Below are 27,845 nucleotides of genomic sequence, written 5' to 3' on the forward strand. Positions count from 1 at the left end.
CCCATTGGAGTTTTCTTAGCAAAGATACTGGAGATGGTTTACCATTTCCTTTTCCAGTTTATTTACTGATGAGGAAACTGGGGTAAGCAGGGTTAAAAGACATGGCCAAAGTCACACAGCTAGTAAGTATCTAAGGTCAAATACTAGTCAGGTCTTTCCTGACTTTGAGCAATTTTACCTTTCTCCCATAAAATCAGGGAGTTGGACTCAATAGCTTCTAACTTCACTTCCAGATCTAAATCTATGGTTATATGAATGTCCTCATGTTGGGGATGAAGAAATTGAGGTCACTTAAGTAACAAGGTCAAACAACAAACATTCATTAAGCACCTGAACATCTACTCCATATGGCATTAGGTGCTATGGTAGATAGTTGTATAGACATGTTATCTAACCTTAGTGAGTTCATAATCCAGTGGAGAAAACAAACTATGTGAAATAATCTTAAATAATAAAAGACAATATTATGGGGGAGAGTGCTTAATTAATTCCAAAGAAGTGATCCATGAGGGCTCAAACAGTAAGAATAGACAAAAGGAAGTCCCTTGAAAAGTGAATAGGATTTAGGGGAGGCTAGGTGATACAGTGGATAGAGCACTGGCCCTGGAGTCAGGAGTACCTGAGTTCAAATCCGACCTCAGACACTTAATAATTACCTAGCTGTGTGGCCTTGGGCAAGCCACTTTATTCCATTTGCCTTGCAAAAAACCTAAAAAAAGTGAATAGGATTTGAGTAGAACAAGAGAAGGAAGTACATTCAAAATGAGAACAACAAGGTGCTTGGCTATCTTGTCCTTAGTAACTGGTTTTTATTACAAACTGTAACAGAAGGTATATATCCATCAGATACTGATAGATTGTTTTGAATAGAAAAATAATAGTAAATAAAAACTCCTTTGGATTTAACCATGAATTAAAATTAAGCCTTTTTTAAAAAAAGTGAGTTCTTTTAGAACTGGAATTAGTGCTTTTTTTATCGTTACATGCCAATTTGACATATACTTATGCAAAATAAAATTCTTAATAAATATTTGTTGAATTGAAATAGGGAAGAAAGGATACAGTAAAATGATCAAAAGGGTATGTGGAAAGAATTGGCAGTCCCTGGAAAGACTAAGTTGAGAGTAATCTTACAAAGAGCTGCTGAGTGGAACTAGGGGTAGGAGGAGGGCAAAGAGGCAAAGAGCAATATTGTTTTTTATACCTGATCTTTTGTTTTATTTTAAGGTAGAAGAATAATGTGACTAGCCATCCTCAAAAACTTAATTGGCTATGTGTATCAGGGAGAAGAAAAGACAAAGTGAAAATAATAAAGTATAATATATTACAGTATTTAAAGGGCAATTAATTGGAAGAATAATTAAACTTACTCTGCTTGGGAGAAAAACAGGAAAAAAGAGGAAGATGCCATCAATCCAACTCTAGTACTATAAGTCACCTGAGGTAGATTAACACAATTGTACACAATTAAGGTTCTTACAATTCTCACTATCCCAAATGAGTGAATTTCCAGATACTGGAAGTATTCTACCAGCGACTTAATGACTATCTATCTCTCAGGGTTTTTGTAACTGGATCCATGCTTTCAGCAGGATTTGATCAAATGACCTCTAACGTACCCAGCTACTTCTGAGATTCTGTGAGGCTGCAAAAATAGTATCTTTTTTTGGAATGTTATTTTATTTTGTTTTTTTCCCAATTTCTTGCAAAGATAGTCTTCAACATTCATCATTTTGTAAAGTTTTGAGTTCCACATTTTCCTACCTCCCTCCTTTCTCTCCTCCCTCCCCATGACAATGAATAATCTGATATAGTTTACACATGTACAATCATATTTAACATATTACCATAATAGTCATTTTGTCAAAGAAGAATTAAAACTAAGGGAAAAAGCCATGAGAAAGAAAAAAACTTAAAAGATTTAAAAAGTGAAAACAGTTGCTTTCATCTGCATTCAGACTCCATAGTTTTTCCTCTGGTTATGGATAGCATTTTCCATCACAAGTCTTTCCATCACAAGTATCCTAAGATACTCTTACATTTGCGTTAAGTGGGAAAATTTTTTAAAAGAGGTTTTCCATTAAATTACAGGAAATAAGGGAAACTCTAAACAAAGAAATACTGTATTCTTTCTGATAAGATGCAAACACAGGTCTGATAACAAACTCAGGAGATTAAAGGGACATGAGCCTGACCTTTGTTTCTGTGGTTGGCTATTAATTAACTAGAGTTATGTTGATGAGTAATGAATACTGTTGCAAGAAAAAAAATCCACTTAAGAAAAAAATATATTCTCTGCAACTTTAGATTGACTTATGACATCATGGCTTGGCATTCCCAGGAATAATAACCAGAAATTAGTCTTCTAGTTAACCTGCCTGATACATCAGTCTCTGTGCTATTCACTTCTAGCTCCTAAAAGTTTTCCCCTAGGTACCTCAGCCTCTTTGGTGGCAAGAATCACCCAAGGCAGGAAAAAAAGATAATGTATATATTCTATTCAAGTCTTCTTGCCCTCAGAGCAATGACAACCTGAAAATGCCCCTAATATTTGACATATATCAAACAATGTGAAACTAGCAATGTGGAAATAATTCCTTTGGTTAGTGCTTGAACATCAGCCTATCACAAAGCTGGAAAAGTAACTGTATATCTTACCATGCCAGTAAGTCATTCATACTGAGGGAAATAAGTGTTAGTTTATAGTTATATACCAGACTGAAAAACTTGTATTTTATATTAAAGAGTCCCTCAAAAAATAACTAAGGTAAATAGAGGTTAACTGACTTATCCAAGGTCATATGGCTTGCAAGTATCTGTGGGAAGATTTGAACTTAAGTTTTTCTGACTCCAGATCCACTGCTCTATCCACTGTACCACTTAGCTGTCTCTTGTGTTCAGTTCTGGGTGCCATATTTTAGAAAGGCCACTAACAAAAAGAGGTGTGCCCCAGTCAGAATGACTAGACTCTTAGAACCTGGGGATCGTGAACCTTCAGAGATCATGTAATCTAACCCTTACCTAGCTAGAAAGTCACTCTTGGGTGGTCAGCTGGTTACTGATAGGAAACCCACTCCCTATCAAGGAAATCAATATCACTTTAGAATAGTTAAAACCAATAACTAATAATTAATAATTATTTGAAAGGGATTTTTTTGCTTTTGTTGTAGCAAACTGCATTATGCTTGGAGACCATTGTTCCTCTTTTGTCCTTGTTGCTTGGTCATGTCTGACTTTTTATGACTTCATTTGAGGTTTATTAACAAGGGTAATGGAATGGTTTTCTACTTCTTTCTCCAATTTATTATATCAAGGAGAAATTGAGGCAAACAGGGCTAAGTGACTCGCCCAAGGTCAGACAGCTATTAAGTGTCTAAGACTAGATTTAAACTAAAGAGGGTAAGTTTTCCTGATTCCAAGCCCAGTGCTCTGTCCACTGTACGCTGCCCCAAATAATCTGTTAACTAACTGGTTTATTTGTTGTCCCTCACTTATTTCATTCCATTTCCTGACTACATTTGCAATGGTCATCCCCCTTGCCTTGAATGTTCACCAATCTTATCTCTGACCCCTAGTTTCCCTGCTTTCTTTCAAAGACCCCCTCAAATTTCACCTTCTGTAAGAGGCCTTTTCCAGTCCATTTCACTCATCAGTTCCCAATCTCTGAGATTTCCTTCCATTTATACTGTATATCCTATGTAAGATACATGTTGTTTCATGCCACAAGATATATATACAACTTTGCACAATTTTGTGTAACTGTCTCATTTCTACCTCATTTCAAGCTTGAGCACATCATCCTATGATATCATTGGTCTACTTTGAAAACATTATTATATATCTTATAATTATATCTTATAATCTTATCTTAACATGGTTATTTGTATGTTGTCTGCTCATTAAAATAAAGCTCCTTGAGATCTGGAAACTTGGTTCCCCCCCTTTCCTGTATCCCACCCCCCACAATGTTCCACACAATATTTAACATACCATAAATGCTAGTTAACTGATTGAAACATACATTTCTAAACTAGTTCATAATTGCCAGCTAGTATTCACCACTGTCCTGCTGTTGGCTTTAAAAGTTCCAATAGTTGGTTATACATCATCACAGTAATATTAGAATTTCTACTAAGATGTGATACCTAGAATTGAGTATAATGTTCAAAATGTGATCTGACCAAAGAAGAATACCATAGAACTATTACCTTCTCCTTGATAACATCATTCCTCTATTAATTCAGTCCAAATCAATTTGTAGTTTTTTGAGCTATTAGGTAACAGTTTATCCTGAAGTCCAATAAACCCTGTTAACTTTAATGCAGATTGTTTTCTTTTTTTTTTTTGCAAGGCAATGGGGTTAAGTGGCTTACCCAAGGCCACACAGCTAGGTAATTATTAAATGTCCGAACTCAGGTACTCCTGACTCCAGGGCCAGTGCTCTATCCACTGATCCACCTAGCTACCCCAATGCAGATTGTTTTCTATCCATAGTACTCCATCTAGCACTTGTGTAAATAATTTCTAGATCTCAAATCTATATTATCATTCGATGTCATGTTGTGAGATTTGCCTCATTTTTCTACCTTTTGGATTCTGACTCTATAATTTAATATATTTGGTATCTTCAACTTTGTGTCATTTCAAAAATTGCTAAGTATGACATCTCTGCTTTCATCCAAATCATTAAAAAAAAAAAGTTAAACCATCTAGCACCATGGACAGATTCCCAGGGTCTTAACTTGCTCCTAAGACATCAGTCAAATATTAATTAAGCACCTACTTTGTGCTTAGCACTGTGTGCTGGAGATACCAAAAAAAGGCAAAAAGATATTCCTTGCCCTCAAGGACCTATGAACCTAATAGAAATTAGAAGAAAAGATACAGATAAAGAGTAATATTTGCATTAAATATTTCTAAATAAAGTCTTAGATACAATATTTGTAGGGAGTTGCCATATAAAATTAAGAATCATTCCCCTATAGATGAATTGTGAAAAGATATGAACAAAAATAAAAATACAAGCTGCCAATAATAACCTGAAAAAATATTCACAATCACTATAGTCCAAAACAAGGGGAAATGCACATTGTAATAAATAAAAAGTATCACTTTATATCTAACAAGTTAGTAAAGATTGGAAAAGATGGGGCTGCAGGAAAACAGACACACTAATTCACTTTTGGTAGAGCTGTGAATTGATTCAACTATTTGAGGAAACAATTTGGAATTATGCAAGTAAGAAAAGTAACTAAGATTCCCCTATTATGTACCAACAATAGCTATATACTAAGAATGTTTTTATCAGCAGGAAAAAACTACATAAACAAAAGACATCTTGTAATACTAAAACACAATTGTTTGTGATATCAAAAAAGGTAGAAATAAAACTTGTAATCAACAACTAGAAAATGATATAATAATTATAGTAAATTAATATAATGGAAGACTATACCATAAGTGATTATAAATGCAAAGAATTCAAAACAAATAAAATGACGCAGATTGAAGAAAATGGAGCTTAAAAAACAATATACACAATGACTATAAGTCAATATGGAGAGAATAAATCTCTGGTCAAATACAATAGACATTGTTAAAACCCAAAATGTCAAAGTTGAAGGACACATCTTTCTTTTCTTTTAACAATTTATAAGCTAACTTTTCCACAATATGTCCTAGGGAAAAGGAAGTAGAAAGACTTTCATTTTTGTCTTTGTACCCACAGTGCAGTGTCTTGCAAATGGAAGGCACTTATACTATTGTTCATTTCTGTTAGACAGATGACCATTAAACATTCCTCAATGAGTCACTATCTCCTCTCATCTTTATTACTTCAAACAATATTGCAAAACAGCGTGTTGGTGATGGCTCTGGGATCCACATCACCATTTCTTAGAGCAGAAGAAATTATTTCCCCCTGAGAGTACTCTAGGAGTGCTACGTTTAACGTCCATGGGAAGATCACTATGCCTACTATAGAGCTCCAAAAATCCAATGGTTTTCCCTTCTGTTTCACATTGTTTTATCAAAACTCCAATCTTCAGTCATTCTATCCTGAGATGGAGTCCCCTATAAATAAAACCTGAAAGTCAACTTTCAGTTCTTAGGAGTAACTAAAAAGTAGTTCAACACTGGAGTGGAAAAAGCCTTGAAACTCCAGGAAATAGGGAGGGTAAGGGTAATTTTGTAGTGATCTGTGGAGATTAAGCTAAATTTATGACTCTATTAAGGCCAAGTAACAACTATGTGGGAACATGACAACCATCTTCAAGTACATAAGAGCAGACATATGGAAGAGTGATTAGATTAATTTTGTTTGTCTCTGAGAGACAGAAATAAGAATAAGGAGAAACTAAAGAGGGGAAGATTTTGGCTCATTCATTTATTTAACAAGCATTTATTAGGCTCCTGATGAAGTAAATTGCAGGCTCTGATCTGGACAATGGGGTTTAAAAAATCAAGTCCTACAGAAAAAGGAGCTAATACTTTATTAGGGAAAATAACATAAATGCAGATAAATAAAATCAAAAAATACATAACAAATACAAAATCATTCCCCCTAGGAACTGAGGTCATCAAGATAGGTTCATGTAAAAGATGGCACATTAATTCAAACTGAAAGAAACTAGATAAATTACTATAAGGCAGAGGAAAGAAGAATTAGAATATAGTCATGGGGACAACTTGCATCAAATTATGAAAAAGGAAATGGAGTGTTGGGTTTGGAATGTTGTGCACAAGAAACAGAAAATAGATCACTTTGTATAGAATTTAGGACTAGTGAAAAAAGAATGACGTGTGGTATGCCTAGAAAGATTGGCTTGAAGAAGGTTGAGAAGTATTTTAAGTGTCAGTGCAATTTGCCAATGTGTGACTGATGAGTAAAATTACAAGTCATGGGAACAGAATAGGCTGATAAACTAAGAGGATAGGATGTTTGAAGGGAAATTATTCCTTCAATATTCCCATTTCTGAGGTTCCAATGTATAAAGTGGGGATGGATCAAAAGAGTAGAGGAGCTATGGTGAGTGCTTAACTCATTAAGAAAGGAGAATGAATGATCTGGGGTTAAAGGATCTCTGCCAACAGGTTCTGGAAGGGGCAGTATATCTAGATGAAATGAGCTTTGAGGGATGAAAGGTTTCTGAGTGGTGGCAGAAGAAGGAAGATCTGAAAGAGGTAATGGGAAATAAGAAATATGCCCACTCCTACACTAAAGTTGGGGTAGAATATGAGAGAAAGTACATTCAGTACTTGGGGGTAATTGGAAGTTTGAGGAGGCCTTGAGTGCCAGAAAGTGGAAGAAATTGAAAAGAAAAGACAATCAAAGATAAAGGGAAGTTTGTTGACAATAGAATAGAAGCTCCAGAGAGTACAATGATAGTGAGTCAGATCTAGATTGAGACTTAGGAGGGGTGAGGCTTTAGTTGGATGGAGGAAGATGAGAAAACAAGAAGTGGTGGCAGAGAAAGGAAGTGGTTTTTTGCTTAAACTGTCAGTCATTCTAGAATGCCAAGATTAGAAAAACAAGGAGGTGAGCGATTCCTAGTCATAGTTTCCTGGTCAATAGAATATAGCAATTTGTACATCACCCCCAAGAGTCCTATGAATGTCATATCAAGCCATCAGATCTCCTTAAACATGAGAGGGGGTTGGTGGGGAGAGAAGAAAGATTTGGTCTGGTTTCAAGAACTCTTATCAGAGTTGAGACCCTCGTGGTAAGAGGTCTAGAACTTAAGTTTCATATACTGGGTTGCTTCCTGAAGGTGACTGAGATTGAGCCTCTCTTCCTGGGTTAGGTTCAAACTAACAACCAGTTTTCATGAGGAAAAATTTTTCTAAAAACAAGTTTTAAAGTAGAATAGACTAACTTTGCAGAGTGTGAGGGAGAATGATTATAAAGTACTGTTCATTGAAGGTACTTCAAATAGAAACTAAATGACAACTCCTCAGTAATATTAGGGAGGAAAATCTGATCTGAAATAAATTGAACCAAATAGACTCTCAAATCTTAAGATAGATTCTGAGATAATAATTGCATATTTCCCTTAAAGGATTGTGGTAAGAAAAGCACTTTATAGCTGTAAATCATCATATATGTATATTCTTATTATTGTTATTGGAAATTTTTTGATATATCATGAGATGTAACATGGTATAGTGGATAAAGAATTCTCAAAACCTGTACTGCACTATAATGCATGAGATAAAGATGAAGAAACTGTAATAACTTAGAATGAGGGAATATCGAGGATCAAATATTGCTTCTGACACAGAATGGCTATACAACCCAAAGCAAGTCACTTAATCTCTCAATGTCCCTAGGCAACTCTATAAGAATATGTTACAGTTAATTGCCAGTGTTCATTAATTCATTTCTGAGAAGCAGCCAATTTTGTCCTCCTCCCAACTAACAAGATTATTTTCTCTTCTGCCATTTAGACAGTATTTTAATTCCTAGAATTTATCATCCCATTTCTACAAAGAGAATAAATAGCTTTGACATAAAAGCAAAGTTATTGCTAATAATTAGTAACTTTTGTCAATCTTGTCCCTTTCATTGCATAAATTGGGCCTCTTTGACATCTGCCTCTATACCTACAGGGCAGGACTCTGGGAAGTTATTGTGAGCTTTCCCTGGAAAAACTTCATACATTTGACAGAGGGAAAATAGATTTGAATGGGAATTTAAAAAAACAAAACAGCTCTGGGGCATTGCTAAAGGCACACACATTGACACACACCTCTTTCCTCTTCCTTAACCATAAGTATTGATTTATAAAAAGCATCTAGTTTTTCCTCTTTTCTCTAAAGCAAATTTTCCCTTCTTACTAAATCTGTAGATGTCTTACCAATGAATACTTTGGACCCAAAATGAAATCAGAACAGCAAATACCTTCACCTCTAAGCTTTTTCCTGTACTTTCCCAATTAAGAGTAATAAAAACAAAACTCTTGAGTTTATAGATATTATGATCTCTTGGTTCCCTTCTAATTCTAAAATACTATCATCCTTGGGGTGAAACCAAGATGGCACAGTAAAGGCAGGGACTCTCCTGAGCTCTCCTCAAACCATTCTAAAAAACCTTTAAATAATGATTCTAACCAAATTCAGAGTGGCGAAACCCACAAAAAAGACTGAGTGAAACAATTTTCCAGCCCAAGATAACTGGGAAGATCTGGGGAAGGATCTGTTACACTGCAGTTTGTGAAAGAACCTGCAGTGAAGCCCACCACAAAGTGAACCTGCCCCAGTCATCCAGGAATAGATCATGGTGTACCAGGTTAGTGGCAGCAGTGATGGTTTCTAGACATCTCAGCCCAAGGACTGCCAAAGACAACTTGGAAAGTTAGTAGCAAAACTCTGCTGAACCCAGGTGAGATTAGAACACAGTCCAGCATAGAACTCAGCAGCAGAGAGCTCTTGGACTGTCTCTTTGTTATCCCTGAGATAGGACTCCATTATTTTGCCATACTCAGGTCCAGGTTGTAGCCTGGGACCCCAGTCTCAATAAAGGAGTAGAAGTACAACAGAGCTTACTGCCTTAGGTTGATCAGGGGTTCTCATACTTCCAGGGAAGAGGGGAGTGCTTGTGGTCACTCATGGACCAGACGCAGGCCTGAAGAGTAGTCAGAGCCTCTCATAAGACCCGAGAGGAATTGAGAACTTGCAGGTCTGTGGGGGTATCTCTGAACACAGCTGCAAAAATTCTCAAAAGTTTGGAACATTGTGTCTTCCACCCTGGAAGCAGAGTCCCATCTTAACAAAGAATTAAAATCACATCATAGGTTGGGGGAATGAGTAAGCACAGAAGAAGAAAAAAATCTGACCATAGACAACTACTTTGGTCCTATGGAAGATCAAAATACACACTCAGAAGATGATAAGAAAGTCAAAGTTTCTGCACCTAAAGCCTCCAAGAAAAATATGAATTGGTCTCAAGTCATGGAATAGCCCCCAAAATATTTTGAAATTCAAATAAGGGCAGTGGAAGAAAAATTGGGAAGAGAAATGAGTGATGTGGAAAACCATGAAAACCAAGGCAGCAGCTTGGTGAAGGAGATACCAAAAAATACTGAAGAAAATAACATCTTAAAAACTAGATTTGGTCAAATGGAAAAAGTGGTCCAAAAGGTCATTGAGAAGAAGAATGCCTCAAAAAAGCAAATTGAAAAGTTATTCGTATTGACTATAATCAAATGAGCAAAATCTAGAACCAGATCTCTCTTGTACTCAAATAATAGATGTTTTGAGGCAGCAATATTAATCATCCTAAATATATATATATATATATATATATATATATATTAACTTGTAAGCCAATAAATATTAAATGATCCATTAAAAAAAAGCAGAATTGGTCAAATGGAAAAAGAGATACAAAAATTCAATGAAGTAAATAATTCCTTAAAATATAAAATGGTGCAGAGGGAAGCTGATGACTTTGTGAAAAATCAAGAAACAATAAAACAAAACCAAAAGAATGAAAAACTAGAAGAAAATGGGTAATATCTCTTTGGAAAACCAACTGACCTCGAAAAACAGATGCAGTAAAGATAATTTTAAAGTTATTGGAGTACCTGAAAGACATGACCAAATATAAAACCTAAACATTATTTTTCAAGACATTATTCAAGAAAACTGCTCTAATATTCCAGAAGCAGAGGGCAAAAATAGATATTGAAAAAAAATCTACCAATCACTACCTTAAAGAGATTCCAAAATGAAACCTACCAGGAATATAATAGCCAAATTTCATAACTTCCAAATTAAGGAGAAAATTCAAGAAGCCTGAAAGAAACAATTCAAATATTGCAGAGCCAAGGTAAGGATAAAACAAGATTTAGCAACTTCTACATTAAGGGATCATAAGGCTTGGAATATGATATTCTGGAAGGCAAAGGAGCTTTTGTTACAATCAAGAATCAACTACCCAGCAAAACTGAACATACTCTTTCAGGGGAAAAGGAGGCCATTCAATGAAATAGGGGACTTTCAAATTTTCCTTATGAAACAACCACAGCTGAACAGAAAATTTGACCTTCAAATATAATACTCAAGTGAAGCATAAAAAAGGAAAACAGGAAAGACAAATCATAAAGGACTTAATGATGTTGAACTACTTATATTCCTGCATGGGAAAATGATATTGATAAATCTTAAGAACTTTATAATTTAGTAGGGCAGTTAGAAGGAACATATAGAGACTTGGCACAGGTGGGAGTTGAATTTAAAGGTATGGAATTAATAATGGAGTCAATGGGCGAGAGAGAAATGTACTAGGAGAAAGGAAATGCAGAGCTGGAATGGGATAAGTTATTCCACATAAAAGAGGCAAGAAAAAGCTTTGCAATGGAGTGAAAGAAGGGGAAGATGAGAGGGAGTGAGTAAGCCTTACTCTCACTGGAAGTGACTCAGAGAGGGAATAATACACACACTCAATTGGGTATAGAAATCTCTCTTATCCTAGAGGAAAGGAGAAAAGGAAAAGGGTGGGAGAAGGGGGTGAGGGAAAGTAAGTAATAGGAGGCAGGGAAGATTGTGGAGGGGGTAGTCTGATGCAAAACACTTTTGAGGAGGTAAAGGGTGAAGGAGAGAAAATAGAATAAATTAGAGTGGAGAAATAGAATGGAGGGAAATACAGTTAGCAATAGTAACTGTGGGAAAAAAATATTGAAACAAGTTTCTATGATAAAGACCTCATTTCTCAAACATAGAAAAATGAGTCAAATTTATAAAAAATAAGAACCATTCCCCAATTGATAAATGATCAAGAGATATGAACAGTTTTCAGATGAGGTTATCAATGCAATATACTTAAATCAGTTTTTTTTAAATGTCCTAATACTATTGATAGGAAAAATGCAGTGTGGAACACTTCTGAGATACAACATTATACTCATTGCTAATAGGGCAAAAGGAGAAAATGACAAATATTGGAAGGGAAATTGAGACATTGATGCACTAGATTGGAGAAGTTGTAAAAGGATTCAACAATTCTGTAAACCATTCGAAACCATGCCCAAAGGGCTATGAAATCATGCCTACCTCTTAGCCTAGCCATGCTACTACTAGGTCTATATTCCAAAAGAAAAAAACAAGAAGGAAAATGATCTATATGTATAGGGATATTTATTACCTTTTAGGCATCTTGAATTGGATGCTCTATAGTCATCTTAAATCCAGTGCTTCCAAAATAGAACTCATTATCTTTCCTGCCCTAAAATTTCTCATTTCTCATTTTCCTGAACTCTGTATCACTGTCTGGAGAACCATCATCCTCCCAAACTCACACCCAAGAAGTCGCCTTCAACTCACATCCAATATTTTGCCAAGTCTTATTGGTTCTACCTTTGCAACATCTCTTGTATCATTTCCTCTTCTGATATTACCTCTATCCTGACAAAGGCTCTCAACATCTTATACCCAAACTTCTGTAATAACTTCAGTTCATCTTCCTGCTACAAGTCTCTCTTAACTCTTCTCTATCCTCTACTTAGCTGTCATAGGAACCTTTCTAAACATCTGACCATGTCATTCCCCTTATTCAAAAAATTTCAGTGGCTCACTCTTACCTCTAAGATCAAATATTCAATCTTCTGTTTAACTTTTAAAGCCCTTAATAAATTGGTCCTTTCCTAATTTACCAGTATTCTTATACTTTATTCTCCTCTACATACTCTCCAATCCAGTGACTTTGGCCTTCTTGTTGGTCCTAATGAAAAATGTTCCATGTCACAAATCCGTGATTTTCCCTGGCTGTCCTTCTGTCTTCCCCCTAGCCTCAAACCTGGAATGTCCTTCTTCATCTCCATTTCCTTGCTTCCCAGAAGTTTTAGTTAAAAACTAACCTTTTACCAGGAGCCTTTCCCCAGTCTCCATAAACAAGAAGGAAGTTAAGGAGGTAAATAGAATGTTAGAAAACCTAAACATGATAGACTTTTGGAGAAAGTTGAATGGCAATAGCAAGGAATGTACTTTTTTTCCTGCAGTACATGGCATTTACACAAAACTTGACCATGTACTAGGGCATAAAAACCTTATAATCAAATGCAGAAAGGCAGAAATAGTGAATACATCCTTCTCAGATCATAATGCAATAAAAATCACATGCAATATTGGGCCAGGGAGAGATAGACCTAAAACTAATTGGAAACTAAACTAAACCTCAAATTGAGTAAATGTCCATCAATTGGGGAATGGTTGAACAAAATTGTGGTATATGTATGTTGTGGAACACTACTATTCTATTAGAAACCAGGAAGGATGGGAATTCAGAGAAGCCTGGAAATATGAACTGATGAACTGATGCTGAGCTAGATGAGCAGAACCAGAAGAACATTGTACACTCTGACAGCAACAAAAGGGTGATGGTCAACCTTAATGGACTTGCTCATTTCATCAGTGGAACAATCAGGGACAATTTTAGGGTATCTGTGATACAGAATACCTTCTGTCTCCAAAGAAAGAATTGTGGAATGTAAACAAAGACCAAGGACAATTACCTTTAATTTACAAAAATGTAACTTATTTATGTAATTTTACTATCTCTTATATTTTATTTTTTCCTTCAGGATATGATTTCTCTAAACATTCAATTTTGATCAATGTATATATTGTGGAAACAATGTAAAGACTATCTGCCTTCTGTGGGGGTGGGAAGAAGGAAGCAAGGTTTGGGGGAAAATTTTAAAATTAAAAATGTTTTTTTAAATGGTCTTACATTTCAGCCCTTATTAAGTGGAAATCCAATCACCCAACTACTTCTACAGAAATAATCAAAACATCAGGTTTAAAATTTAAAAAAGGAAAAAGAAAGTTTCCAAAATTTCACCATTGTAAATAATTCTAGCTTTTAATTTTAGATACATTTTAGCTAAAATTTTTTATCATTATAAATGGTCTTTCTCTGCTTATTAAGTGTGATTTGCATTTATTGATTTAATTATTTGGAGTTTGGTATACTTTTATTTTTAATATAGGTTAATGGTATCATAGAATCATAGAATTGGAGCTTGAAGGGATCTAAGAAGCCATATTGTCAAACTCCAACATCTTGAAGGTGAATGATTTGAGGCAAAGAGAAATTAAATAACTTGCATATATCCCTTCAGGTAGTAAGTGTGAGAGACAAGATTTGAACCTAGGTCTTTTAATGCCCAAGACTGTATGCCTTCCATTATATCATATCATCCTGATATTATTCCAGCTTGGTGATAATAAAAAGTTCCAGTTTGATCATATAAATGTATGATCCTCTCACTAAAATTTTATTTAAAAATTTAGCTCATTATTTACTAGTGATATTGATCAAAAGTTTTCTTTCTTTGTTTTATCCTTCTGTAGTTGGATATTATTTTTGTCTCCTACATTGAGTTTGGTATTTTCCTTTGTAATTTTGGAGAATATTTTGTGTAGGCCTTTATGAATAGATAGTATTTTTATAGTGCTTTAAGTTTCCCCAAAGGTCCATAAATTCTACTTTATTTTACCCTCACAACAACCTTGAGGGAGATAGGTAGTAATATTACTTCTGTTTTATACACAAGGAAACTAAGGTTGTGAGAGGTAAGTACCTTGTTCACAAAAGTAACAATTGGAAGAATTTGTTTTTGCAGTGTCTTTAGATTCCAAATCCAGTATGCTTTCCATTGTACAACATTGCCTATTGCACATAATGAGCACTTTAAAATCTTTTGTTGAATGTACAAGATGGAAATAAAGTAAAGACTAACAGATTGCTTTTTGTGGGGGGTGGGGTGGGGGGAGGGAAGTAAGATTGAGGGAAAAATTGTAAAACTCAAATAAAATCTTTAATAAAAGAAAAAAAGAAAAAAATATCATTTGTTGAATTAGACAAACTTGGTCAAATCACTTAATCTTTGAGGTCTCAATTTCCTCATTTTTTTTAAATGAGGAGATTATACTAGATGATCTCTAAGGTTAATTCCTCTCTAAAACTGTAATTCTGTAGGGATAACAATATGTGTAGGGTTATTATGAAGTTCAAATAAGGTCCATAAAAATTTTTCAAATCAGGGTGGCTAGGTGGCACAGTAGATAGAGGACCAGCCCTGGAGTCAGGAGTACCTGAGTTCAAATCCAGTCTCAGACACTTTATAATTACCTAGTTTTGTGGCCTTGGGCAAGGCACTTAACCCCATTGCCTTGCAAAAACCTAAAAAAAAATTTCAAATCTTAATGTACCATATAATAATTATTGCTAAAATTGTTGAATACATCTCTCATATGATAATCGGGAGGAGGGTGTCAGTGTTAGGGCATGGACAGCTGGGATTTCCTGGGCAAGGTGAGAAACAGAGGAGCCCAGAGAAGCCAGAGGTTAGCAGTTAGCACAATTTCATTAAAAAAATGATATTGAAGCAGAGGGATCACATGATGAACAATAATATTCTCAAACCCAAACTAGGGAATCTTTAAAATAACAACAGCAAGCTCAAAAATCTGTTAATAGCGTGATTTATTTACTGTCTATTCTGCTCTGCATCTGGGCTTCTCTCTGGTACTTGTAGGACAGATGTCAACAGCAGCTGGTATGGGCACTATATGTTAGGCTAGGCAATTGGTGGAACTTGAACTTAGAGCAAAGTGTCAGCTCCAGTTCCTAGTATATATGTAAAAGCTAATAATAGCTAGTATTTATATAGCCCCTACAAATATGCTTTACAAATATCTCATTTGATCCTCACTTTGATAGGATAGGAAATTGAAGCATACAGAGGTTACATGACTTGACCAAAGTCACACAATGTCTCTAGCTGTCCAAGATCATCCTACAAGGAAAACACAAAAGGAAAAGAATAGTCTATCAAACCTTAGAGTCTTGGGCAATGACCTTCTTGGAACTGTCAGGTTAAGGCAGAATAAAGTTACCTAAATGAGAGGCAAGGGAACTCGGTCAGGGTATCCTTTGATAGAGAACCACATTTTGTCATAAGCAGATAGGATAAGAATTAAGACAAATTCACTAAAAATTATAGGAGTCTTAGTAATAAACTAAGTATCAGATAATTACAAAGGTTAATGAATGCATGGGTTTTTTTTCCAGGACTGTACAACCAAACAGCACTTGTATAACCTCCATTGACATGGAACTCTTCCTGCACTATTCACTCATTCCATCAGTAAGTAAACTCAGAAAAAATAGTAAACTTCTGTAATTATAAAAAGCAGAATCATAAAAATGTCTGAAATTGTTCACACTGATTTCCAATTTTTCAGTTTCTCAACCATGCCCTCAAATCCAATAACCCAGTGCTTCCCACAATTTATATAATTATTTTCCCCTTTTCATAAAATCAGATTTGTAAATAATTTTCTTAGTTTTCATTTTATTTTTAAAAGTAAGTTTATAATTGATTAAAATGTTTATGGCAACACATAAATGAATCTCAAACAAAGCCTAATAAAACAAAATAATAAAAGACATGAATATATTGATGAAACAATAATACTGATGTGATACCTGGGCTTGATTTGGGGGGCAGAGTTTCTACAGTCATTGAATATATTGTTCATAATTATTTTTCAACCACTCATCAATATTTTATCTTTGTTAATAACTAAATTAGTATATAAATAAGATGTCACAAATGGTAGTGAAACTGGTATTACTTTGTAAATTAAAATAACTCTGAGGTGTAACCCAAAGGGCTATGTATATTCTTTGGTGTAGGAATACTGCTACTAGGTCTATACCTCAGAAAGAACAAACAAAGAAGGAAATAACCCAGATGTACAAAAATATTTATAGCAGCTTTTTTGTAGTGGAAAAAATTGGAAACTCTCAATTGAGAAATGGTTGAAGAAGCTGTAGTATATGATTGTAACAAAATATTATTGTGCTGTGAGACATGACAAAGGAGATGGTTTCAGGCAAACTGGAAAAATTTACATGAAATGATACAAAGTAAAGTGAGCAGAACAAGGAGCTGTAAGGATAATTTACTGTTAAAGACTTAGCAACTCTGATCAATATGATCCATGCCAATTCAAAAGAGTCATGATAAAAACTGCTATCCATCTTCAGATAGAGAATTGATAAAAATCTAAGTACACATTGAAGCATATTTTAATCCTTATTTTGCTTGTTTTTTGGGCAACATGATTAATATGGAAATATATTGTACATGACAATATCTATAATGATACATTTATTATCTTCTCAAAAGGGATAAGGGTAGAGAGAATTTGAAACTGAAAATAAAATAAAAATAAATTTTAAAAAATAAAATAAAATAAAATACTTATTTTAAATACAATCTTTGCAATCAAATCCTTCTCAAGGTCCTAAAATATAGATCAAACTTTTCAATGATATCTTTTTGGTTAAAAACTATCTTTCTAACTGGACTTTACTCTTCTAGCTCTATCTATTACTACTATAACTCAAGTTTCAAGGCAAGTCTAAGTCATTTTGTGTGCTACATATGTGTGATTCTGGATTGGTATATAGAGAGAAAGCATACTAACCAAATATTACATAAAGATTACAGTTAGTTTAAGAGTTTTAAAGCGGAATGACATTATTTTGGTTGAATTGAAACTTGGGGAATGACCTAGATATAGAGAGACAGACAGACAGACAGAAACAAAGACATAAAGAAAAATAGACAGACAGATCTTAGAAATGACAAGCATATAAGAGAAGGTAGCATAATTTGTCTCTAATTTCTGGCTTACCTCCTTAATCTTTGAGGACTTTCTGCTCGACTAAAATCAGGGGCTCTCTCATTTAAGCTGATTTCTCAACTCACTGTCATCCAAAGAACTCATTTATTCTGCATACTTTCTGATATTCCTTTCAGTATGCTTCACTAATATCTGCTATAGCCTTTTTATGTAATTAGTATTTGTTAGGAAGAAATTAACAATTTTAATTTCAACTTTTTTATTGGCTTTTTTAAATTCTGGGGTCACAAACTATGAACAGAGAGACAAGAGGAATTAAAGGAGAAAATAAAGCTATCCTTTTTTCTGATGGGCTACAGTCTCAGTAATTGAAGGGGTTAGGGGAAGAAAGGAGGAGAAGAAGAAAGGGAGGGAAATGAAGAGAAGAAGGGGACATGGATAAAAGGAAGGAGAAGAAAGTAAAGGGGGAAGGAGGGAAAAGGGGTTTCTTTTTTTTTTTAAATATTTTTGGCAAGGCAAATGGGGTTAAGTGGCTTGCCTAAGGCCACACAGCTAGGTAATTATTATTAAGTGTCTGAGACCAGATTTGAACCCAGGTACTCCTGACTCCAGGGCCGGTGCTTTATCTACTGCGCCACCTAGCCACCCCAAAGGGCTTTCTTTCTTGAAGATGAAAGGAGAAAGCAAATGGTAGAAATAACTGCTATCTCTAGTACTTTGCACATACTCAGAATAAATTTTCATTTCTTCCCAGTTAGGTAACAAAATAATTGAGGAGTTTTATGTACAATGCATTACCTCCAAAATGGGACAGAACATGATTTTCTCTGCTCTGAAAGTAAGCATTACCAATGCTGTCTTTTTTTGGCCCTGCAGTTTTTCATAATTATGGTTCTCTCCTTCCTTGAAAGAAGAGTTCATCACAAGCAGCTAGATGACAAGTCATACCTACTTGGTAGCCGTTTTGGGATTGTAATGTAAGTTGTGGCACTTTAGATTTCTAATTTATTTTTCCCTAAGAGTTTGTTAGTTGTTAAGTGATAACATTTACCCAGAAGCCATAGATGAAACAATTCAAAATGGGAGATTATATGTTCCATATGTTGGCCTAATATTTATCACTGCAACTAAAGATAAAGGGAGGAGAAGAAAAAACATAACTTGAACTACAATTTATTAAATTAACAAGAATAATTGTCTATCTCTTGGACAGCCACTCCTCTTATCCACACTGCCTTTCTGAGTGCTATTTGAGTTGAATTAAATCACATAGAATGAATCAGAGATTATTAACAGACAGCCTGTGATCCAATAGTATCATACAGATGTCAAAAGAAATCAAGGAAGCTCCCTAATTAGGTGGATCATCTATGGAAAATTTAGGGGAGACATGGACAAAAGTGATACAGAAATGATAGACTGGGATCCCAAAACTGGGATCATCTCCACAGATGAAATCAGAGATCCATTAGAGTATCCTGTGTGGCCAAAATATCCCTCCCCCCATAAAAAAATTAGCCAAAACAAGGAGTAATTTCAGGCAATTATCCAATATTTTTCACCATAATAGAAATGTCTTGGTTTTCATGTGGTATAGGATGCTCGCCTAACTATTACAGTAAATAGCATGAATCTACCTTTAAGGAACTCACATTCACTTCCAAATCTACTTGTTGTTTTTTGGGGAGGTTTTTTTTTTACGATTTTGCAAGGCAAATGGGGTAAAGTGGCTTGCCCAAGGCCACAAAATTAGGTAATTATAAAGTGTCTGAGACCGGATTTGAATCCAGGTCCTCCTGACTCCAGGGCCGATGCTTTATCCACTGAGCCACCTAGCCACCCCCCAAATCTATTTGTTATTTAGTCTATCATGTATGACTCTTCAGGACCCTATTTGGAAGTTTCTTGGCAGAGATACTGGAATGGTTTGCTATTTCCTTCCCTACCTTATTTTATAGATGTGGAAACTGAGGCAAATAGGGTTAAATGTCTGTCACACGGCAGAAGTGTCTGAGACTAGATTTGAAGTCAGATCCTCCTACCTCCAGACCCAGCACTCCTTCACTGTGCTACTTCACTGCCCAAGTCTACTTTACTCTGCATCCTGATAGAATAACCAACAAGCAATTATTTTTGTTGTTGTTGCTACTCAAATCTTGCTCTCTATAACTCTACAAGTCCAGAGTTTCATAGATGTTCTAGTGGCACTTGGTTATTGTCCATCAACTGAGTCAAGGGAACATTTCTGCCAATTTTGTCATTTTTAGTGTCAGAGAGCTTGACTAGGGAGTCTCTGATCAATAATAAATATTTACAAATAAAAATTGTTAACATAAAATTCATTTGACTTTATTAAACATTCTCAATGTGTTTCAGCATTTTGGGGACTCCAAATCCAAAACTTTCCTCTTGGGAAAAACATCAAATTTCAAGGATAGTTTCTAACAAAAATGGTAGTCTAGAAACAGTTTTTCTACCTCCTCAGTCTTAGCTTTTTCTAATACAAGATTATGGAGGCATTGAGACATCAGTTAAAACAACAGATTTGAGCTTCTTATTGAAGTCTTTAGTCAACAGTTTTGTCCTGGGGGTAGAGGGGGATTGCTACATTCGATGCTAAACATTAAAAGGCACAGTAATTTATCGTGGGTTTTTTTTTTTTGGCAGACCTCTGGATTTCATTGGAACATTCAATAATCGATGGTCATATGGAATTGCCTTTGGAGCTACAGCAAATAAAGTCATGTTTTTATTTTCTGAAGGCTACCAGCCCCTGCAAGTACCACAATGGGCACAAGGTAGTAAAAAGGTTTTCTTTTTTTCTTTTGTTCTTAACTCATTTTGATTTCTTCTCCATTCAGCAAAATGTTGCTACTCTTCTCTAATGACCTTCAGAAATAGATCTATCCTCATTAGTTGGGAAAGGTTTACTTAGATAATATGAAAAATGAAGTCTCTTCAGAAGCTATTCCTGAGTCTATGAAACAATGAAAACAAGTTTTCTTAGACTTCATGCTATTTTGCCTGACATGACTATGTCTTCCTTACTAGAGTAATTTAAAGAAGGCATTGAGTTGCTGAATTCCTTCCCATTAACAATTTATTTTATCTATCAGCATTGGTTGGCCTTGATTTCACCAACTTACAAATGACCCATTATAGAGAACTGGGATGGGTGAGCATATAACTTACCATACACGTTGCCATCCCTGTCTCCATTACTATGCAAACCATGGGAAAGAAATTGGAGATTTTTAGAGACTGTGGATTCAAAAATGGATTGTGGGACTACCCTGGCTATCCTGTCTCTAGATATCCATCCATGAGCTGTTGGAATTTGTAGTTTGTCACATGGTCTGACTTTCTACCAACAAGAGAATAGCAGCTACTACAACTTATAATTATATAAACTTTTAAAATTTTCAAAGTTATTTTATATACATTTTCTCATTTGATTGAATAAGCCTCCTCTTCTAAAATGAGGCAGCTGAGTATGGGGCAGAGGGCAAGAATACTGAACTTTGAGTTGGGAAGACATGAGTTCATATCCTGCCTCACATACTTAGTAGTAGTGTGACCTAGGTCACTTAATCTTTCTTAGACTCAGTTATCTCAACGTAAAATGGGGATAATAATAGCACTTACTTCCCAGCGATGTTGTGAAGATCACATGAGGAAAAAAACTGTTTAGGATAGTGTTGACACATGGTAAGTTCTATGTAAATGCTTTTTATTATTGCTATTTATTGTTATTGTTTGGTCAGTGAGTCATGTCTCAGTCTATGAAACCCCATTTAGGGATTTCTTGGCAGTGATACAGAAGAGATTTGCCATTTCTTTCTCCACTTCATTTTATAGATGAAGGAATTAAAGGAGTTAAATTCCTTGCATGCAGCTAGTTAAATGTCTGAGGTCATATTTTAACTCAGGAAGAAGAGCCTTCCTGATTCCATGTCCAGCCTTCTGTCCATCGTACCACCTAACTACCCTATTATTTTTATTAAATGTCACTTTGCAACACCTCAAGCTTTTGATAATGTCTATTGTACAAGGCAGATTGTGAGGCTGCTTACAGCACTAAATGCCCTTTGCCTTCATCTGGAAAAGAAGATAGAGAAGCATTCATTCATAAGTCCATCCATGGAAACCATTGCCTGGGTTCTTTCAGGTCACTGTCAAGACTACTTTTAGAAATTTAGAAATGATTGTCTTTCTTGTGATGGAAAATACCATCCATATCCAGAAAAGGAACTATAGAGTCCAAATGTAGACCAAAGCATACTACTTTCAATTTTTAAAATTTGATTTATGCTTTGTTTTTTCCTCTCATTTTTCCCTTTTGTTCTGATTTTTCTTTCATTATATAGCTAATATGGAAATATGGTTAATATTGTTATACATGTATAATCTATATTAAATTACTGTCAAGGATAGAGAGGACAGAGAAGGGAGGGAGGAAGAAAAAGGTAGAACTCAAAATCTTAGAAAAATAAATGTTGAAAAGTATCTTTGCATGTAGTTGAAAAATAAATTTATTATAATAAAAAAGATTGTCTTCACTCTCAAAATAATATTATTTAGTCATCAACACCATTTACCCTTTCTCTTCCCAGCTATCGTGCTCCTAATAGGAGGCATTGAAGTTGGACTCTCACATTTTCCATTTTTTGCCTGTCTTTCATCAGATTTTCGACTAATCAGTTCCATCCTTGGATTTGCATACTCTTTAATTTGGTAAGAAGTCTGATGTTCATACATGATTCCTTTTAAAAGTCCTTGCAGCAATACTAGCCATAATTTTTTTAAAAAATTTGATAATAATTGAGTAACCACCCTCTTGGGAAATCAGGATACTGAGAAAATATAAATACATTTCGGCCCTTATTTGAATATTTCAACAATATCCCATTTTTTAGCATTTCTCACTGACTTTTTAGGTAGAGTTGTTTAAAACAATCAGTCGGTAATCTATTATGTCCAAACAATATATCACTCTCCTTCATGCATTCTCTACATTGTAGTCAAACCATGCTATTATTTTCTGACTTTAATATGCCATCTCTAACTTCTATACATTCTCACAAATTATGCCCTTTTCCTAGAATATACTCCTTCCTCATTCCTGACATTCAAATTCCATCTTTTCATTTAAGGTAAGGGTTTTAAGTCTTTTATTGTGTTATGGACTCTTTTAACAGTCTGCTAAAACCTATGGATCGAGGCACCTAGGGGGCGCAGTGGATAGAGTACTGGCCCTGGAGCCAGGAGGACCTGATTTCAAATACGGCCTCAGACACTTTATAATTACCTAATTTTGTGGCCTTGGGCAAGCCACTTTACCTTGAGCACCTTGGGTGCCTTGTAAAATAAAATAAAGCTATGGACCTCTCTCTGAAAAAAAAAAAACGTTCAAAGACATAGAATTTAAAAAATCAATTATATTGAAATACAATTGTCAAAAATATTCTTTTAAACAAGTTCATGGACTCTAGGTCAGAAACCTCTGCTATAAAGTTTGTCAGCTGATACCTCTTTTGTATAATCTTCTCACTCCTCTTCCTTCCCACCCTCAAAGAAACATTACTAGAACACTTTGTCTAGTTCATTCCTCTTTCCCCAAAACCTTCTATTTTTGTCTTTGTAAGTGCCACATCATACTTCCCCCAATGTCACCCCCATCTCAGCCTGGGATTTTTCTCAACTATTTAATTCTGAAATCAAAAGAATATAATTATGACAATAAAATTCCTAATAAGAGCAATGAAATATAAAGCAGAAGAAAACATCCCTGGTCCATGACCTACAGTAGTTATAAGACTCAAGCTGTTTGAAAATACAGGATAGGAGCTGAACCTACACTTTCATTCATATAGAAACCTTCTAAGGAAGGAAATTACTTCTTTCAATTCAGGTTGTGAAAGTAGAATATTAGAGGGTTGCTCGGAGCATTGAAAGGTAAAGTAATTTGCTAGTGTCTCGCAGCCACTAAATGTTAGAAGCAGGATTTAAATCCAGGTCTTTCTAGCTTTTGAGACCAACTTTCTCACTATTATGCCAGGCTACCTCTACATTTTCCAGGATAGGGGTGAAGGAAGTGGAAGAAGTAGGATGCATATATAATTGTAGTGCTGGTATTTGATTATTTTTTAAAAAACTAGATATTTTAGTCCTGCTCTTTGTCCTATTTGGGAGAAATACATTATTTCCTTTCTCTAGACCTCAGAATCTAGAAAATGTGGAGACTGGACAAGGTGGTCTTCAAAGTCTCTTTCTGTCCGAACATTCTGTGATGCTGTGAATCATTCTTTCCACAAACAGGTGCTAAGCAATTGAGGGCAGTGTAATAACAAACCAAAATTGTTGGTTTTTTCAGGTTTGCCATCACAGTGTTGCATATTGTGCAGTGTCCACATGGACAGGTAAGTTAGTCCAGGGAAGAACAAGATTTTAATACATTCATTTGCCATCTAAGTATTAATTTGCTCAATTGGTCTTGAATGAATAAAAGAATGAAAAATCAACTGTTTTCCCTGTGTACATATGCCCAATTCCTAGAAAAGTATTCAAAGTAAAACCTGTATTAATCAATAAACTAAGATCAAAACATGTTTCTCTAAGCCTAGTCAGAGCTGAACAATGAATAGAAGGTTAGATTCAAGAAGATAAAAGTTCAAAGTTTGCTTCTGACTATGTGATTAGGGTGAAGCCACCTCAGTTTCCTCATCTTTAAAATGAAGATAATACCTTTAGTACAAGTGTACAGTAGTGGAAATTCATCACTTTTAACCCTGTCCATAAACTTCTTTTTTAAAAAAAAATTATTTCAATATAATTGATTTTCTATCTTATTTTATATATTTTATTTTTGTATTTTAAAATATTATTTTGTAGTAGCTATAGATTTCATTACACTCCCAAATGTGTCCATAATATAAAAACACTTAAGAACTCTTGGCTCTAATACTTACCTTGAAGAATTGTATGAGCCTCAAATGAGAAGATGAATAAGTATAAAATACTTGGTAAACTTTAAAGCACTAAAAAAGAAAATGAAAACCCAAGTGGGGTTCTTCCAAGTGGGAAACCTTGAAGTGCAGGGACTTGCTGATGAAAAAGAGGAAAGTGATAGTATGTGACACAGATTCAGAGCTAGAAGGTCCCTTGGAAATCATCTAGTTCAACCCCTTTATTTTTCATATAATGGAACTGAGATCAGAGAAAATTAAATGACCAAAAGTGACATAGTAAGTATCTGAGACTGGATTTGAAAGTAGGTTTTTCTTTATATATCCATACTTTCCCACTGCATTACTTGGGCAAAACAGCCACACTGTGGCAATAAACCTTGGTGTCCTCCTTTTCCATATCATAGAACTAACATTGATATTTGTAATAGTCACCTACAGGTGCCAGGTGGTATAGTAGATAGAGTGCCGAATCTGGAATGTGGAAGATCTGAGTTCAAATCCAACCTCATTCATCAATTAGCTGTCTGATGTTGGACAAATCAGTTACTCTTAGTTTCCTCAACTGTAAAATGGGGGTACTAACAGAACCTACCTCCTAAGATTGTTGTGGGAATCAAATGGGAGAATATTTGTAAAACCTATAGTATTTGTAAAGCATATAGTATAGCGATCCCCATTCCCTTCTCTCTCTCTCTCTCTCTCTCTCTCTCTCTCTCTCTCTCTCTCTCTCTCTCTCTCTCTCTCTCTCACACACACACACACACACACACACACACACACACACACACACACACACACTTAGACATTAATGAAAACAGAGACTAGGAGATTGAAGTATTTGCTCATCCATCATTCAGACTCTGGTGCTGAACTTGTTTTGAAATATCACAAAAGAACACCAGATGCTGTTCATTTCCCAAAGTAATCTGACCATAGGATTAAATGTAAACTGCTACAAAGAGAAGATGTAAACTGCTGCAAAGAGAAGACCTGGAATAAAAATGAAAAATGCAAAACCTTTTCTTAACAATTAATAAATCAGGAAGCTGTCAACAAAGTTTTTTTCAGGCATTAATATATAATAAGAATGAAATGGAGTATGGAAAAACAGTCACCTTGTGATCAAAACTGAAAGAAAAATGAGATATTTGAGCAGGACCATCCTTAAGAATAAAAAGACTAGGGTGCTGAGCAAGTCTCTAGACCAAAATATTTCCTCATCACCTATCATGGTGCCTGAATTGCATCATTAGAGCTTAACACCTTTTAATTATTCAGATTTTTCCATCTTCAGAAATGATCTTTGAAAAACAAAGTATGGCCTCAGACACTTAATAAATGGCCTCAGACACTTAATAATTACCTAGCTGTATGGCCTTGGGCAAGACATTTAACCCCACTGCCTTGAAAAATCTCAAAAAAAAAGAAAAGAAAAACAAAGTAACTATGGATTAATAGATAAGATTAGACAATTTGAAATAGATAAATTAAATAATTAGAAATAGATAAAATTTCAAGTTCTTATCAACTAACAACGTGCTGAATACAAAGTAGTCTGGGAAAGTAGTCAAAATATTGCTCTTGGAACTGTGAGTAAACTCAAGTGTTTACTAGCTCTCTAACTATGGTCAAATCACCTAACATATTTGAGTCTCAGACAGCACTCTAAGATTATAAATATTAGAAGGCTGCAGTTTGTGTCAAATGACAGGTATTAGATCAATAATGAATTACTAATCCAGAGCTGTGATTTCATTAGGATAAAGAACTCTCAGTGGAAAAACTTCTTTCACTTATGCAAATCAATCACTTCTCGGTAATTCATAACATTAGGAGATTGTCTTTGTCACTTAGAGGTCAAGTGATTTGCCCATGGCCACATAGCTAATATGTATCGGAGTCAGGATTGGAACTCAGGACCAGAACCAGAAAGAATGTGTCTTCCTGACTTAAAGGCCAATCCACTATCCACTACATTAAACTGCCTCTCAAGGAAATAACACTAATGATACTATCTCACATCTGGAAATCAAGTTATCCTTTACAAGGCACTTTCACATACACTGTCCTATTTGTTCCTTGAATCAAGTCCGTGTCTCAAGATGAGAGAGAAATGAAAAGCATATAGTATATGTGGAAGGGGAAGGGGAAAAGCAAGTATGTACTAGAGCCTATGCTAAAAACTTTTCAAACATTATCTCATTCAATCCTCACAACACCCTAGGAGGTAACTGAGATGGACAGAGATTAAGTGATCCCCAGGCTTCCACAGGTAATTAGTATCTTGAGGGCAGATTTGTACTCAGTTCTTCCTTGACAACAGACCAATCCAAATTGTTAGTATCAGGAATCCTCAGTTCTTGTACCAATTCTAGTACCACAGAATAGCAGTGTGACCCTGAACAAATTTCTCCACCTCTCTATGGCTCATTTTTGTTCATATAAAATGGTACTGGGTACAGAATTAGATGAAAAAATCTCCAAAAATCCTTTTCCTTTTGAAGGGTCATATCCAAATTTGGATCAGATACTTCCACTAAATTTAGATCAGATATTCCTTTATTCCCTTCTTCCTGTATGTAGATTTCTGAAGTCCAATATTTATCTGTTTTGGTTTCTATTGCAGCTAATTGGGGCATATGAAACAGTTATTTTCTATTGGCCCTCCTTGATGTGTCTGGCTTTCCTCTTAGGCCGTTTTGTGTACATGTTTGTAAAAGCTCTGAAGATTCATCTAGGTTTGGAGGTTCAAAATGTAAGTACTACCCATCTTCACACCCATGCCATTTTTAAACAATAATCAGCTTTATGATTATCTCTTTATGAAATCTGTAAAGAAACTATCACAAGACCCATTTTGTGTCTCATGAAATAGGCTCTCTTTCTTTCCGCTCACTGGAAGCTTCCTGCTTCCACACACCTGTAGCTGCTTTATGATGATCAGGGCAGCTATCACTGCCACCTCCTACTTTACTTTCCAATTGTTTCCCCCAAGTACATAAATTATTAGTTATAGATTTGGTCCCAACTGATAGTTAAATATATTCCTCCTGTGTTTTATGAAAAAAGGTGAATTTTGATTTAATACATAAGACTTAAGCTTAATGTAATGAAAAAAAGGCTGAGGTTGAATTCTGAAGCCTAAATTTGAATTCTACTCCAAAATTTTCTAGGCTTGGACACCATGGTCACTTAAATGATCAAATCTTTAGTTTCTTCCTC

At 35.1% G+C, this 27,845-nt stretch overlaps 1 protein-coding gene across 1 annotated transcript in view; it reads left to right on the forward strand.

Moving 5' to 3' along the window:
• Positions 1-27,845, forward strand: part of LOC141502949 (stimulated by retinoic acid gene 6 protein-like) — a 93,830-nt gene that overhangs the window by 11,344 nt on the left and 54,641 nt on the right. The window contains exons 2-7 of the mRNA XM_074207967.1: positions 16,073-16,148; positions 18,532-18,632; positions 20,323-20,453; positions 22,269-22,389; positions 24,029-24,074; positions 27,250-27,378. Of these exons, the coding sequence (XP_074064068.1) occupies positions 16,073-16,148; positions 18,532-18,632; positions 20,323-20,453; positions 22,269-22,389; positions 24,029-24,074; positions 27,250-27,378 (604 nt within the window). The remainder of the gene's footprint in view (positions 1-16,072; positions 16,149-18,531; positions 18,633-20,322; positions 20,454-22,268; positions 22,390-24,028; positions 24,075-27,249; positions 27,379-27,845) is intronic.

Source organism: Macrotis lagotis, chromosome X, assembly GCF_037893015.1.
Source record: "Macrotis lagotis isolate mMagLag1 chromosome X, bilby.v1.9.chrom.fasta, whole genome shotgun sequence".
Classification (NCBI taxonomy): Eukaryota; Metazoa; Chordata; class Mammalia; order Peramelemorphia; family Peramelidae; genus Macrotis; species Macrotis lagotis.